At 35.3% G+C, this 16,189-nt stretch overlaps 4 protein-coding genes across 4 annotated transcripts in view; 2 read left to right on the plus strand and 2 right to left on the minus strand.

Annotated features, from left to right (window-relative positions):
* Positions 1 to 8,761, minus strand: part of LOC124633718 (RNA/RNP complex-1-interacting phosphatase) — a 56,628-nt gene extending 47,867 nt beyond the window's left edge. The window contains exons 1-2 of the mRNA XM_047169029.1: positions 8,474 to 8,761; positions 8,304 to 8,379 (exon numbers count right to left, since the gene is read on the minus strand). Coding sequence (XP_047024985.1) covers positions 8,304 to 8,379; positions 8,474 to 8,493 — 96 coding nt within the window. The 5' untranslated portion in view covers positions 8,494 to 8,761. The remainder of the gene's footprint in view (positions 1 to 8,303; positions 8,380 to 8,473) is intronic.
* Positions 8,762 to 9,305: 544 nt separating this feature from the next.
* Positions 9,306 to 11,499, plus strand: LOC124634088 (protein DPCD). The gene is made up of 3 exons (XM_047169502.1): positions 9,306 to 9,967; positions 10,131 to 10,367; positions 11,379 to 11,499. The coding sequence occupies exons 1-3, from the start codon at positions 9,593 to 9,595 to the stop codon at positions 11,481 to 11,483; spliced, it is 717 nt and encodes a 238-aa protein (XP_047025458.1). The 5' UTR covers positions 9,306 to 9,592; the 3' UTR covers positions 11,484 to 11,499.
* Positions 11,500 to 11,584: 85 nt separating this feature from the next.
* On the minus strand, positions 11,585 to 12,843 carry LOC124634089 (nucleolar protein 16). The gene is made up of 3 exons (XM_047169503.1): positions 12,473 to 12,843; positions 12,121 to 12,378; positions 11,585 to 11,950 (listed from the first exon to the last, which is right to left on the minus strand). Exons 1-3 carry the CDS (start codon positions 12,568 to 12,570, stop codon positions 11,698 to 11,700), a joined length of 609 nt encoding a protein of 202 aa, XP_047025459.1. The 5' UTR covers positions 12,571 to 12,843; the 3' UTR covers positions 11,585 to 11,697.
* An 89-nt stretch (positions 12,844 to 12,932) lies between these two features.
* Positions 12,933 to 15,140, plus strand: LOC124634086 (testis-expressed protein 10 homolog). Its single transcript, XM_047169501.1, has 2 exons — positions 12,933 to 13,401; positions 13,505 to 15,140. Exons 1-2 carry the CDS (start codon positions 13,039 to 13,041, stop codon positions 15,077 to 15,079), a joined length of 1,938 nt encoding a protein of 645 aa, XP_047025457.1. The 5' UTR covers positions 12,933 to 13,038; the 3' UTR covers positions 15,080 to 15,140.
* Positions 15,141 to 16,189: the final 1,049 nt, after the last annotated feature.

Below are 16,189 nucleotides of genomic sequence, written 5' to 3' on the forward strand. Positions count from 1 at the left end.
AGATATGTATAATGATAGTGATAATGCCATGAAAGAGGGCTAGAGTTTGCATCGATAGCAGTAAGATAATAAACGGTGCTAATAGGCTGCATCTATGACAAGTGTAGAAAATTTCCATCAAAGAAAACCAGATTGTAAATCATGCACACCAACGAAGCCGCAACCAGCTAGTAACAAATAAAATCAATAAACCAAGGTAATTTGAGGCCACAAAGACAGAAGCGACAGTACAAAATCTAAACATAACCCGAAACCGCGTTGCACTTAAAAAATGCCTTAAACACACCGGTGGCTGGCCGAAACGCCGCCCTCTGTTCTAGAGACGAAGGCAAACAATACGAAGATAGTCGACAAACAAATGTAAATGACCGAAATGTGAACGTCATGTTTGGCATTCCCATAAAGCAACGTTAACACGTCATTAGAAGTAATGATGGCGTGATTACAGAGTGAGAGTGGGAGCGGGGTGAGCGATGTTCAGGTGATTGCCTGCTTACTGTGTGGTCTTTGTGCACCTTTACAAACACGCGGTCTGGACACGAGAATTAGTACCACGTGGCGGACGATTGACTTTAATAGGTCGCTGTGTTAAGTTCCTTAATGTAGGCTGAAGGTACCAGGTGGGTCATTACTTTGTTTGTTTGGCTGCGGTTTAAAGAAAGTTATCGGACCCTACAAATGCTGGGTTGTACTGCAAAATTTGTTCAAATGTTATCATTTGAACAATTTTCAATTTCCACTTTACCATATTAATTTGGTAGATACCGCCGCACTCCGGGCTTTAGCCGAAACATGGATATAAAATCATAGAAATATCAAAAATTCCTAACCACACCCCACTTTGATCAATGTCAGTAGCTCTCATAACCCCTTCACTAAATCATCGACAAAGAACAAAAATTTCAAGATGGCTGCACCCGATCACTGGAAGATGTTATCGTATGACCATAGATAATTTATCGCTAGTTTATCAGACGATCTGCGTAATTGATACGGGTACAATCATGGTGCGGCTCTGACGGGACTAAGACTGCGGTCATAAATTAACGTTCAGTTTACTTTGAACACTAAATGATAATCGTTTGTAAAACTCTGTAAAGATTTACATATTCCCTAAAAATATAGAAAATTAACCGTTTATATAACTTTCGAAATACAAATACAGCCTTACTTATAAAAATCACTAATCACCTTCTAACCAACATTTTAACTAATCAGTACTTAAAGTCTTAAGTAGTGATTAAATTTTCGTTAAGACATGCTTAAGCAACGTTTTTAAGTAAGAATTTTCTTAAACAGCCCTTAAGTATTACTTATTATTTAATTCACGTTTATAAGTAAGGCTGTTAATCAGCAAAAAAAACAACAGTATAATAAAAGATTCAAACAGCTAGTCATTTGAAGTCATATATACGATATTAAAAACGTGAGTACACTAAAACCCCACTAAACCCTGGTGGTCCATCCATAACAAATGCAGTGCCGTAATAGAAATGCCACCGGGACGCGTATTGCGACAAATAGTGCCAATAATAATTCGTGGTATAATTCGTAGCCGGCGCGTGCGCCGAACAACCGTCACTGATTGAGGATCGCATAAACTGCGCCACCCACCGGCTGTCATTTGCATTGTACACAGTTGTTCATAATAACGAGAGGATATCTCCTCGGTCAGGATCGCATGGTGGTCCCTTTATATGATCCAAAATAAGGTCAACGTAATGAAAACTTACACTTTCTCTACACTATAGCTGTAGGAAGTAACATAAATTCCGGAGACAGAAATAAATCAATAAACAAAACTGTGTCAATTATAATGGTGAACGTACGTAGATATGAGTTCAATTCGTAATTCACTTGTTACATACCATAAATTTTAATTAACTCTAATTGGAGGACGTCGGAGTAGTCAAACAATTAGAATGCAGTGATTTAATGCGCACCGAGAAGTTATTCAGGAAAACTCTTCTTTTTGATAGCTCGAGGTTTAATGATTTATCAGAAACTAATTGAAATCACACGCAATGTTTGTATACAGCCCTTGGTTTATATCGTAGACAATTAAACACAGCAATCGGCGATATATCACGGCGCAAATTGGCAATCAACGGGCATTGATTAGCAGGAGTCGAGGCGCAGTGCTGTCGCCGTAGGGGTCCCTCCACTCCACCAGGCATATATCCCTACACAGCTGCAGAGAGGCGCCGCATAATACACACATTAATTAATTGCCGACCTTAATAATCGTATATCAATTTCCCACAGACCGTTTAATGTCAACCTCTCCTTAACAATGACTAACAATACGATCAAAAAATTTAAACTGGCTAAATAAATGAGCTCATAACTTAACATGGTAATAGCATACAGGGCGTTACCATCACGATTATCGTGTCCAGAAACCGTCGGTGACATCACCGTAATGATTCTAGATGAAAAAAATATCATAATACAAGCAACAAAACGAAACGATGACAGCACTACACCAACAGAGAGTACGTTACATTTGACGCAATCATACGCGTTATCGACTGGGACTGTGTACCACGGATTCGGTTTGCATTACATATTAACACACCAAAAATGCATAGATCATAAAAACAAAGTGTTCCTAAACGACTATTTTAAGATCAAACAGCTCGCTAAATAAGAGGCCATTAACACTGCCCACCGCTAACAGCGACGCAATCAATACAATGCTAATCGACTCCGCGGCGGACTTGATTTTAGCACATCGATACTAATTACCAATTACGACGCGTCATGATCAAGACATTTACCTAAATACTTGTGTAATGATAATCTAAGCGGATGTTGAAATTTAAATGTGTCCCTCCATATTCTGCAAAATAAATGCAATCTCAAAAATACGTGCAACATTTGTTAGCAACTAAAATGCAGTACTTTTATTTCAATTAAATATTCATTTCATTCTTCATCTTTCAATATACAAATATACACACTGTACCTCTATAATAAACAGATGGGTTCGCACAGTCCCTAAACGCACCGTTTGACGCCAGCCGGAAACCAGACGGAGAATAAATTATTGCCCTCCCTTTGCCCAAATACAAAGAAGTCTCGGTTTTTTCAGAATTTCTACGTATAATTGAGGTGTAATTTCGCGGACAATGGCAAACAATCGGGCGATCGAAATGTACCTACGGTGGTGCAACGCGTCGTAGGGGACGAAACGAATAAAGCTGATTTAGAACTTTCTTTTGTCGAAGTGTCTTCTGATGATCATGATTTACGTCAATCCAGCACGGGTTCTACTAGAATATAATATTGAGCAGTAACGGGATGGGTACGGATTGTAAAGACGAGCGCAACGTTTCTAAATCATTTAACAAAAGCTTCGTTTTGGCAGTGTGGTGCGGAACTTTGTTGTGTTTCAAAGGATGCCGTTATGGGATATCCATCAAACCCGCGCTGAAGAATGATTGAAGTCCGCTCGTAACACCTTCGTGCTCGGCCGGTTTCTTTATTAATTATGGAATCCTTTACACCCTAATGGATATTCAACTCGATGGAGAACTAATTCAACCCAACCTTAATACAGCGGAGGTCCGGCTAGTTTTTAGTTTGTTTTACGAGCATGTAACGCTATATCATTACATGCCGATAAACGATAAGTGCAACGTATTGGGGCTTTCGCTGTTGTCGGCTCAATAAAATAAACGGCCGATATCGACCTACATTACTACCCCGTGTTCCCAAGCCTGTCATCGGTTTATGACTTTTTTATTTGGCCTGATGGCCAAAGAAATGCAACACCATTCCCGATTCAGATTTCCAAAGTGATACTGATGAGTGGTGTGCTATAAAATGTGTACCTAAATGAATCGTTTGGACCAATCACTAAATAGTAAAATCGGTCATTTCTAATACGACTCAAATAGTGGGACCGGCCTAGAAGTTTGACTTATATTTTGTGAACCTAAGATTTTACTAGTGGTAATAAAAACACATATCTTACTATCAAAGTACCTTAATCACAAAGGACAAAAATTGAAATTCGATATCACGGATAGCTTCGTAATAATCATGTCTTATTATGGCGTCCTGTCATAATAGTGAGAATGTAAAACAAAACCAGACGTTACAATATATTTTTAAGAGAACCCACCCAGTTCAGGGGTTTTTCTGCCTCCAGTACTTACCTTTATAGGGATCAATTCAATATTATTATTTTAAAGGTTCATAGGACCACACATTCAACATTAAACCGGAGAGGAATCGATATTGACACCGATTTAGTTTCCTAGCTATTACAACCGCATAGCAATTACATATTAAATCGATTTAAGATGTGAGATATCGGCAATAACATTAAAGCCGATAATGTATTACCGATTGACACTTTCACAGTCAAGTAACGATTATCGTTCCTTTCTAATTGTTAGATATATAATTTCAGGTGTGGGAGGTCCATGTTTGATCGCAGCAGAACATTACAAACTATCACAAGATGATAAAGAACTTCGTTAAAACAAATAGACTGTAAATGGCATGTTTATTTTTCGTAGGCTGAGATCATGCATTGTGTCAAACAAAATGACTACGAGCGCAGTAAGAAATGGGTGTCGCTTTAAACTTTATATTCCCCATATGTGCATAATGAAAACATAAACGTCAATCAAATTCAAAGACCAATGGTGTTCACCAGCCTTGTAGGTGATATCGTAAAAATATATTGCGAAAGAAAATATTGTTATGGTTAAGACGTTGAAATATTTGACTGATTGACACAATGCGTTACGTCTGGCATCTGTTCAATACATCGCTCTCACTGATGAAAGTCAAATCACGACACAAGATCAAAAAATACTGATCACAGCATATCCAAACAGTACGACGAATATTAAACATCTTTCAACATTCTAATAAACTCTCACTCGAATGTCTACTCAAGCACGATGTACAGCCTAACAAATGACAAGCCAAAAAAGGTGCCATCTGCTACCTGGATGAATAGCAAACGCCCTTGTAACTGTCATCATTCATCATAATTACTATGAAAGCCGAAAAAATGTGACTAAACGGTCTATATAGGCGGTAGAATTTGCTAATGTAATAGAAGTTACCGATGGTTATAAGAAAAAAATTGCAAGTATCTGATGTAAAATCTATTCATATAGTCATACAAGCTGATAAAGTATAGGCAAGAATATTTTTATTATTTTTCAAAACGAACACGAAAGCAAGTAGAGAACAAATCAGGATGATATAACAAAGGTCGATAGTGCAGCATCATATAGTAACAGTTCCATGAATGATATCAAATTACACCTACCGATTGCCATTAACGTAATACCCTTTATAACTCAAAGAGAACAAAACAATCTAAATTTATAGCCAGATACCGTTGAATAAAGAAGCGGAATCAAAGCGCCACGGATACCGTATAAAGGCTATATTCCCAAAAAAAATCAAAAGATGTGTAGATAAAAAGAATCAAGTATTCATAGTGCGGCGTGCGAGGCACCCGCTGCTTTATCAAATACGGGATTAGTCCTTTCGATGTTGGGACCCGTTTCTTTTGTAAGAAACAAATATTATGACACGCCGCTCAGCAAATAAAGCCAATATGCCTTTTCGACGGAATTAAAGTCTTATTTTGACAAAATATCGGCTTTATTGCTTGACTCTAAGTTATTATCATAAAATATCCCATGTCTGCAGATAATGGGAATGGCAATAAAAAATATTAATGGGATTGGAGGGAATTAAAATGTTAAATATCAGTCACAAAGCTTGTAATTGTTCCACATATTCAATGTAAGACAGAGGGTGACATCAAAAGACGTAGTGCACGACCGCATGTCTGCGAACAGGGGCACGTAACTGATAAACTCTCCGAGATATCGCTTTAAACCTCATTTACGGACGGTAAATGTGTGCTAAACTGTGCAGTATGCCTAGGTCTAAGAAGTAAGTAGACCACGAAAATAGACATGACAACATCTTACCATTTCCATGACCATAGGTTATGTGGAAATTCTCATATGAACATAAAGAAGCTGACAAATATAGAGAAATATGGTAGACTGAAACTAATTGTAAAAAAATTAAAAACTAATTGTTTTCTAGACAGTAAAATAGTACCTATTATCAACAAAAATATTGTATACAGTTCTGGCCACATAAAATCTCAACAAAAAGAGGTCTTCATTTCATCCTTTAGTTGCGAACACATGGTTGGGGTAAGCGCGTATATAATGGCACGCGCGCAATCCCCGCATCAAGCTTTGATCGGCATACCTTGCGAACCACGCTTCGCAATCCGCCCTGAATTGTCAGGGTTAAGAGTATTGTTGAACCATTAGTGAGCAGTAATAAACTCATCTTGAAATGCCGTTCTGTAAGAAAAGTTTAAACTTTCAGTTGCTCTCAAATTGTTTGAAACTTTCTCGTTCTCGTGAGTTTTTGAGGAAACACGGGCATTTAAGCGTGTGAATTAGAACACCTAAGTAAGCTTTTGACACAAACTGGACGAGATGCAAACTGTTACAAACAAACTAGAAATTCTTAGCCACGATTTCTTGAAACATTGCTCAAGCACCTCGATTAAGGTACATGTACTTTACTAAGAATGTTTTGTTGACTGTAACAATAACGTGGCGAGTTAAGCCCACAGTTTCAACAAATAAGGAGGCCGATACGACGTAGTATTAATCTTTTATGTCAAGTGGCGAAACCTGAAGAACTTCCTACCGATTAAAGTTAAGAGAGTTCTGTGCAATTGACTTTCATGTTATGTCCTCTACTCCTCTTACTGGCAACAAGGTGCTTATCATATGCGATGCCTGTTTCAATGTAATTGCTTTCTATTCGAATAGACAAAGCTAACTTTATTGTGTTAAGAGATGATTGTAGAATGGATGGATATAATGAATTCTGGATCAAATGAATAATGAGTACTAATTTTAATATAAGATACCTACTTAGATTATTGTTTAATAGCTATCAAAGACACGCGCGTCCCTTTAAAATTAGGAAATTTTTAATAAAGTAGAAACATCTGGGCTACTAAAACGCGCTCGCAAATAATCGATCACCCGCATCGATCGATTATCGTGCGATCTCGAGAGGGAAGTCAAACACTTGCCTGATATCGCCGCGATGCAAGCGCTATGCAGAACAAATTAACACAGATCGTCGAGAGTCTGTTTGCCATCTAACTGTGGTACGGTCAAGTGAACGCCCAGGCAGACTCACAGTTATACAAACACGCATTGTGCGTCGGGCTTATGGACCAATAATGCATTTCATTGTCGGCTTACCTCCGCTAATGCAGGTGCAAATGCTACCATTTTAGACATACTTCAGCATTTAAGTACTCTATAAGTATAACAATCATTGGAATCGTTAAGGTGATTATTAGAGTTGCATTTTACGAACCAATTTTTTCCAGATAAATGTTCAGGTCTCACTCCTAATCACTAGCCAATGAAACAATATGAAACTTTTGTTTTCATTGGCTAATAGATTCATTGACTGAATACTGGCTATGTGCAGTTTTCTTTTAACATTTTTTATTTAAATAATATTTTATTAGGTTAAAAGAAATACAAAAAAATAAACGAATAATAAGATGTAGCGCCATCTATGTATATTTACTTGAAACCGGTCAACATGATGTGTCAAAAGTTCATAACAGATGGCGCTATTTCTAAGTTATGATAGAAAGAGTGACCCCTTAATTTAAAAATAATAAGGCAAGAGTAATTTGCTTCGCCTTTCTTTTAATTTTAACAAGCAATTTAAAATATTTCCAGTAGTAAAAATGTTTCAAATAGCCTTAAAAATTAAAGGAAGAGTACAAAAATCTCTCCACAGGCTATCACTTTACAACTAGCAAAACATTTATGATAAAAACCACTCCTGCGTATGCAGGAGAAGTTGAAACTACTGGAATGCAAAGTTATTTAGCCCAAACTTTGCTCTATAGAACAATCTACAAACAAAAATAGAAGAGATATTTATTTTGCTTCAGGTGAAATTTGAAATCTCTGATGAAACTTCAAACGCTCGGGCCTGCTTGTCAAATTAACTGTCTCCGATAGATATGGTTAGTTGACAATAATATTCAAAATTAAAAGAGGCAGAATAGGAATCTATGCCATCTCATTATCCTCTAGTAGAGATACTTCAATTGCCTAATGTTTTAATTCCTAATCAAGAATTTTATAGAAAAGGGTCACTAACAAAACGGTCAGTGGGTCGTCTTAAATCACCATAAGGTAGCATTTTCAGTACATATCAACCAAAACCAATACAAATAGGAACATGATACGTACTTTTTTAAGAGGTACTTTAAAGCATATAAACCTCGTGCCTTCAATTACATTTCCACAAGCTTTGTAAGGTATCCATCTGAAATGAAAATAAACATTGTAAATGGATTAAGATGACAACATTGACTAAAAAAGTGTAGATTATTAGCTTGTAACAATTAAACAATAAAAACCTGTCTGGTATAGCTGGCATCTTCGTCTGAATTTAATACTTTGTCTTAGAAGATGTGGCGAAAGTTTTCAAAATAGAATTTATTTATCAAATATTTTAACAAAAACATAACCTATTTCGCTAATGTCCACTTGACATTTTATATCTATGTTGGTTGTCTATCCGTTCAGTAACAGAGTTTAGCCAAATTAACAGAAATCACACAGAAACATTTTAGTATCTTTGTATACGTTTAAGAAGTATAATAAAATGTTGTAATAACTAATTTTATGAAATATTTTTAAAGATAAAAAAATATTTTCAAAGCAGTCACACTCGTACTGATTGGTGTTCTGTATTGATTGATTGTCTATGATTTTGCGTAATCGGGTTACCAGGGTCAAGAGTTTACCCACGGTATGAGGTGAATAAAGATATTCAATAGTTGTTAAACACAATTTTTAAAAATCATTCTCGAACATCATAATTCCTCTTAAACTCAAACAAACAGACCTTATAACGTTACTGTCTCACTGGTACATATTTCTTTACTTTTTATCGGCCGGCATCGGAAAGTATTTTTTGTATGATTAGGTTTTTGCTATTTTCAATTGACATTTTTAACTAAATCAGTCCAAACATATTCAATTTTTTTTTTAATTGAATAAACATACAACAAAACTATTTGTTAAAATAAATTATTCAGATTGTTGGTATCAGGAAACATATAATACAAATTGTTTTATGTAATGTAGGTACTGTTGTTTTGCCAGATATTTGTGTAATCGTGTGGCAGTGTTCGTTGTATGTATTATCTATGGTTCGTGTGTTGTTGGTTGTGGATAGTTGTGGTATTTTTATAGTTCGATCTGGCAAGGCAACTAATTTGTTTATGTTTTGATTCATGTTCACAACTTTATTTTTGTTTTGAATTTATGAAAGTATAAGTTTTATTGGATAAAGTATCACACTTTGAAGAAATGATATAAGAATTATTTTATCCTATCTTGATATCATAAAGAAGTTTGTACTTTCAAAGCAGTTACGCAGTAAGCAGCATGGGCTAACAAAACTAAAAGGTTATCTACCAAGAAGTTGTTAATCCAATAAGCAACCTTTACTCCGTTGCTATAGAAACATTATGAAAAGGAATAGGAATAGTTTGATCGAAGTCTTTGAAAGTTTCGATAGCATCCAAAAAAGGATTAAAATTAGTCTGAGCGAAGGCAATTCTAAAATGTTCAGAAACACGATTTGGTATCGGTCGTTACTGGACGCAGAGAAATCGTGTCTAAAAGAGGATAAAATAAAAAAGATTCACTACAAGTTCCAAGATGACAAGGAAATGGTGGAAGAGTACAATGTTGATACGCAAGTACTACTGCGCCGCGCTTGGAAAGTGAAGGGAAAACTTGGTGGCGACGGAAAATGGGAAGTCGAGATTGGTGACCCGATTCCTGATGCTACTCCTCGTATCGAAGGAGCTGGAGCCGATATCATGGAGAGTAAGGACCAGGTAAGTTTATAAAAGGATAGGTTCAAACTTGGCTTTATTTTAACATTTAGATAATCATAAACTTGAGTCCCAGTGCAGGGCAATTGCCTCTCTTCTCTCCTGCCACTTATCTCCACCTAAATATATATATGTGTATGACCATCCATTTCTTTTCTAATTTCAGCCTATGTTGACCAGAAGAAACACAAGGGTTAACTTGGAGTGGAGGATCAGGAACTTGCCTTATCCTATTGATACCTACTCGGTGAGCGCTAACAATGATGAAAGATCCATTGTGATACGCACATCCAATAAAAAGTACTTCAAACGACTCCAAGTGCCCGAGCTGGACAGACTGAACTTACCTTTAGAACAGGCAAACATTCAATGTAGTCATGCCTTCAATACTTTGATTATAACCGTGAGTTTTATTTTAGTGTTATGGTTCTTCATATCTTCTATTATATATAGATCAGCATATATAATATACTGTAGACAGACGACACTCCAAAATTTTAACGCAGTAGCCGATGGCATAAAAATAATAGACAAAAGTTCTCTTTGCCTCCTGGGGTCACCAGTACTAGAAGAGTCATTTTCGGATTTTATTGAGAACAAAATTCAAAATTTCAATGATATTTCGGAAAGGTTATTCAAAATTAATATACATTCAGCCATCACCATCCTACGATACTGCTGCTTTGGCCCCAAATTAACCTACATCTTGCGTGCTTCTCATTTATGGAAGCACATCAACCTTTTGGATCAAATTGATAAAATAATTCGACACACACTTTCATCAATTTTAAATGTGGCCTTGGACGACAAAGCTTGGTCTCAAGCTACACTTCCCATCCGTATGGGAGGGCTTGGCGTCCGCAAAATTTCCAGTATTAGTTTACCGGCATTTATTTCCTCCGTCCATGGCACTGACAAATTGATCAGGAAAATCCTACCTATTACACTGATCAATTTTGAGGTGCCATGCCTGGCGGAGGCTATTAATGCCTGGAAAGTCACATGCCCGAATACCGATCTACCCGCCAACCCATCCTCCCAGAGACAGTGGGATGAGCCGCTCTGCAGAGTAATACGGAAAAATCTCATTGATACGTCAATTACTTCTGCGGAGCGAGCACGCCTACTGGCTGTGGGTGAATGCCATCCAACGTGGCAATGCTGCCAGCCTTCTGGGTACATTACCCGGTGACAGCGATGAGGAGCAATTTTTTGATGCTATGTATTAGTTTTAAGTTGTATATATAAGTTTATTTTTAATTTTTAAAATTAATGTAAATATTATGTAAATATTTGAATAAAATTTTCCTCAAAAGAAAAAAAAAAAAAAAAAAAATATACTGTAGATACTGAAGTATTTTATCTATATCTTCATTATGCCTATTCAGAAATTAATGGGTTTTATATTTTTCAGTACAAGAAGCCTCAACCTCTATTGGATATGGATAAGGAGTGGTACCTAGAGCTGAATAAAGTCAAACCTATTAAAGATATCCCAAATGACTGTAAAACACAGTAAAATATTTATGTTAAAATGTTGTTTCATTAAACTCTGTTTATACAGAATATTATGCAAGTAAAAATCTCAAAGAATATGAATGTTAGAAAAAAAACAAGTTATCCTTAAAATTATTTTATTTACAGTGGTCAATGATGAAAATGAAATCATCTAATAAGATGCTGGTATGTGAGAAAAATGACAATGTGTCTTATGCCTAACAACAATTTACAGATCAATCATCATCTTTACTCAATGCCTTTGCTATTTTTTTCAGTTCTTCATCATCTTCCTCTTTATCTAGCAAACCTTTTGAAGCTAAATATTCTCCATATTGCTTAGGAATACCCATGAATGTCTTGACCTTTGCACGCAACTGTTTCCATGTTTCTTGGTAGTAGTTTTTCTTGTCCCTTTCCATGGCTTTGTAATCATGGCCATATTTATCAAGTAAATATGTTATAAATTCAACCTGCGGTTTTGGCAACCTGAAAAAATGGTTAGGAAAATAAAACTGAGTTTTTGTGGATCAAAGATAAACGGAACAGTCTACTGGCATAACATTAAGTTTTTTTTTTTATTATTATGTAATTTCAAATAATCGTGTAATTAATGTATTTGTGTCAACAACTAAAATAAAGGATTATGTTAAACTTACATAAACCGTCTTGGTCTTGGAGCTTTAGCTTCTTTTTCCAAAATCTCAACAACTTCTTTCTTTACAACTGGCTGGACAACTTCTTCCTCGCTTTCATCATCAGATTCTTCTTGATTTACAATCCTTTTTGCTAACTTAACTTTTTCTTGCTTGAAATTGGGTATTTTGATTACTTTATTTGGATCATTAGCAAGTCCCATTTCTTTCATGTTTCGCAGAGAAGATTTTTTGAAATCCCACGCATCTTTTATGGGTTTACTGTGGAAATAAAATTATGTTATGATACTGATTAGTTATTATGATACTGATATTTGGTAATAATTATAAATAAACACGTTTTTGAGATTCTAACCAATTTACTTCGCCGGTGCTCCGTTGTTTGAGGTGCATTCTCTTGCGATTTAGTTTATGGAGGTATTTCTTCTTGCGGTGCTGCTTTTTGATCTTCATCTTTGCCCAATATGTAAAATTTACTTTAAAATAACAATAAAATAATACAAATTAATGTGTTTCTAGTCTATTTCACAACACACTACACGTGAACATTGACAATGACAAAGATGACAGCTCCACCAATAGACTGTTTCAGCCAGATTATAAACTTTGAGATCACTTATACACGATACGAACTGTTTCATCCTGTTGTTTTATATGAAATAGGAAGGTGACGTATTTAAGACTCTATCACTGTTTTGAAAAATATGTCTCAAGCACTTGATAAATCAAACAACAGTCCTTATCTTGTAATATTGCGCAATCATTCACCGTCAAAAAAGCGCCTTACCTTACCACAAACACAAGCTTTTTATCTGTGCGAAACGAGTTGTTTTGCTGTCAGTGACAAATGTTGTAGTGGAAATTGAATTTTTAGGTTATAAAGGTGTTGTGAACTTGTGCAGTTGTAAATAAAATTTTACCATGCCTCAAACTGGAGCAACGCGTCGTCAAAAATTTCTCAAATCAGAGAAATCTAAAACAAAGCTGAAAGCGAAAAATAAAGAACTCCCTAGAGGTACCAATGTAACAAAAACCAATTTCAAAGTAAAGAAGATAGTAATAAGGGAACAACTAAAGAAGCATGGAGAAACTGAGGCATTGTCGACAAGAAAACTAAACATTAAGGAACTCTTGTCCCGTCTCAACCATTTCAACACCCACTCCAGAACTGACGCCTTGAATGGTTTGAAGGAGCTCATCGAGTCTCACCCTGAAGTATTGGAACATAATCTTGGGGAACTCGTCCACGGGATTACTCCTTTAGTCTTGAATATCGAAAAAGTTGTAAGTTTAACTCATTGCTTTTTGTTTAAGTCTAATATCGCCCCTAAGATGAGCCACTGACCAAATCTTTTCAACTGGTTATCCATGTAACTTTTGATTTCAGGTGCGTCATGAATCCCTCAAGGTTCTACATGTACTTCTTTCAAAGGCTAAAATTGAAAGGATTGACCCCTTCTTTGACATCATGTGCACCTATTTGAGGAGTGCCATGACACATATTGATGGAAGAATACAAGAGGATTCTCTTCTGTTTCTAGACACACTTCTCCTGTGTACACCAACAAAAGTAGCTGAGGATTTCCACAAAATCATACCTAATTTCTTGGACATGATTTCTAAGTTGAGGGTTGATTCAAAGCCTGGAAGAACTCTGACCGTTAACTTAGGAAGCCAAATTACAACTGTGAAGTGGAGAGTCAAAGTACTTCACCGCCTTAAAGATTACCTACATGAGTTCATCAAATACAATAACATTGAAAATTCCAATGGTCCAGTTGTTGAGAACACAAAAATGTTCAATCCTAATGAATTGACTTACTTCTCCTTAATCAATCCAATTTACATTCAAAATTGCCAACTGTCTTGTTTCTCTTCTAAAAACTTGCAAGATTCAGTACCAGTAGATGAGGTGGGTAAATTCAAGGAATACACTGACACTTTAATGCCTCTGCTATTTGAAACTTGGTTAGAAGTATGTCCCGCTGCTAACTCTGAGAAAAATATAGAGACTGTTATCACTGAAGATGCTGCTTCACTGCTCAAGCATACCCTTGAGGTAATTTCATTGATATGGATGCTTGTAAAGCATTTCAATATGAAGAGCCCAACATCAAACATTCAAAACACTTTTTCACAGAAATTTCGCCAGCCATACTTGCAACATTTTGTCAAAGCCTTCCCATATGTTACTAATTTAAGGACAAAGAATAGAAATGTAGGTAATACACAATTTGATAATGTCATAACTGATCCTAAGTTAGTTGCACAGAACTTAGAAATATGTCAACTATTCATTGTACTCAATCCTAACATTAACATCAAGAGTCAGAATAAAGACATGATGTCCGTCTTGAATTATATTGAGAAGACATTCAATAAGAACTCTGATGCTGAAATCAATGATGTTATTATAAAAATATTGCACACAATATTTTCAAATGAAGTCAATAATTGGACTAGAAATATTTCAGCCATGGATGCATTGTTTAGAAAGATTGTATGGTCATATTTTAATAAGGACATTCCCGGTTCCTTTTGGCAAAAAATCTTCAGCCTTTTATGTAAAATTGCACTCAATGATAAATTGCAACATTTTCATGAAAGTGATGCATTCGTCGCTTGGCTGAGTCATTTGCCAGATATTTTGTTAGAAGAAACAGTAACAGTGCAAACAATAGATATAATACACAAGTTTGCTGTGCGAAGTAATGTAGTCTTTAACAAGGTTGTTAGGCCAAAGTTGTTAGAGATTATCCAAAACTTACCAAAGCTTGTAATATCTGATGTTGACGTTAATGGAAGAGCTTATTACAAATTATTTTCCTTGTTACACTATGTAAAAAAATGGGATGATGAATCCTTGAACGCATTACGAGAGCAGTTAATACAAAATGTATACAAATGTGATTATGGCAATTACATATTTGAAACGTTACAGTTACGAACAGGTGGAGCGTGATTATGTGTTGTATCTATTAATTATACTGTATAAGAAATAATAAACTCGTGTAATTATGATAGTCATTTATTTCAATAAACTCAAACACAAATTATAATGCAAAATTGTGACAGTCAACTAGTAAACAAATGTACACTTCAATGTAACAAGGTAACAAAATTAAAGGGTAACATGAAGTTATTAATTATTAACACAAAATGCAGTAACATCCCACAGAATAGTAAAATATTAAGAAATTCCCTACTGCATTATTTAATATCATATTATAAATACTGCAATCAGTTATCACCCTCAGAATAATAATTACACATAATTTATATTGATCAGTAAGTATAAAGGAACTTCCTCAAACTTCGAGGAAAGAAAGGAACTGGCATTTAAAAAAATACCTACTCAAACAACATAATTCCACATATTTCTTCGCAATTTGTGCTTTTCGTACCATAATATATTTATCAAATAATCCTGGCGTAAATGAGGTCAATTGTTTTCAAAACACCAGGGGTTTAAGTTAAGCTATATAAAAAACTGCATAAAAGGAAGCCACCAGTAACATAACATGCAATGGAAGCTAATTCAAGTGATGATTTGGTAATTATTACAGCCTTTCCTCATTCCGCCTATACTCATACAATTCCGATATGAAGCCTCATTGAAGCTATGTACTTATTCATAAAATTCATTAACGACTAGTTTTATTTTTCTAAAAACTAATTCTATAATAAATATGACTAATTAAAAATAATTTCTGCTAATTGTTGAGTCGTTTAGTGTCAATTTGGCAATTTTTGGCTAAAATTATAAATTACCAATAATGATTCAGCGAAAATAGCTAATAGGGTTGTTTCCTAGTATTCATTTAGTTAAAATTAAATAAATGCAACGAAAGTTCACAAAACTAGAAACACGATAAGCTATATTATATTATTTATAACTGACCATATATTTTTTAATTAATTTATGAAATTTTAATTTTGAGCCTGTGACGTCACGCCATTAAAAACGACGAGAAGAGACCGATGACGTCATCCTTTCTATATTTGACAATGACAAGTATTTGACAGTGACAGATATATCGACATAACCTCAGAATTAATGTTTTGTTTATTT

This window comes from Helicoverpa zea, chromosome 10 (genome assembly GCF_022581195.2).
Source record: "Helicoverpa zea isolate HzStark_Cry1AcR chromosome 10, ilHelZeax1.1, whole genome shotgun sequence".
In the NCBI taxonomy this organism is placed as follows: Eukaryota; Metazoa; Arthropoda; class Insecta; order Lepidoptera; family Noctuidae; genus Helicoverpa; species Helicoverpa zea.

Coding starts and splice junctions, on each gene's coding strand:
- LOC124634088 (XM_047169502.1), top strand. CDS start 9,593: ATGAAAAGGAATAGGAATAGTTTGATCGAAGTCTTTGAAAGTTTCGAT. Junction 9,968..10,130: donor TCATGGAGAGTAAGGACCAG/GTAAGTTTATAA, acceptor TTCTAATTTCAG/CCTATGTTGACCAGAAGAAA. Junction 10,368..11,378: donor TCAATACTTTGATTATAACC/GTGAGTTTTATT, acceptor TATATTTTTCAG/TACAAGAAGCCTCAACCTCT.
- LOC124634086 (XM_047169501.1), top strand. CDS start 13,039: ATGCCTCAAACTGGAGCAACGCGTCGTCAAAAATTTCTCAAATCAGAG. Junction 13,402..13,504: donor TCTTGAATATCGAAAAAGTT/GTAAGTTTAACT, acceptor TTTTGATTTCAG/GTGCGTCATGAATCCCTCAA.
- LOC124634089 (XM_047169503.1), bottom strand. CDS start 12,570: ATGAAGATCAAAAAGCAGCACCGCAAGAAGAAATACCTCCATAAACTA. Junction 12,379..12,472: donor AGCACCGGCGAAGTAAATTG/GTTAGAATCTCA, acceptor TTATTTCCACAG/TAAACCCATAAAAGATGCGT. Junction 11,951..12,120: donor CCAAGACCAAGACGGTTTAT/GTAAGTTTAACA, acceptor CCATTTTTTCAG/GTTGCCAAAACCGCAGGTTG.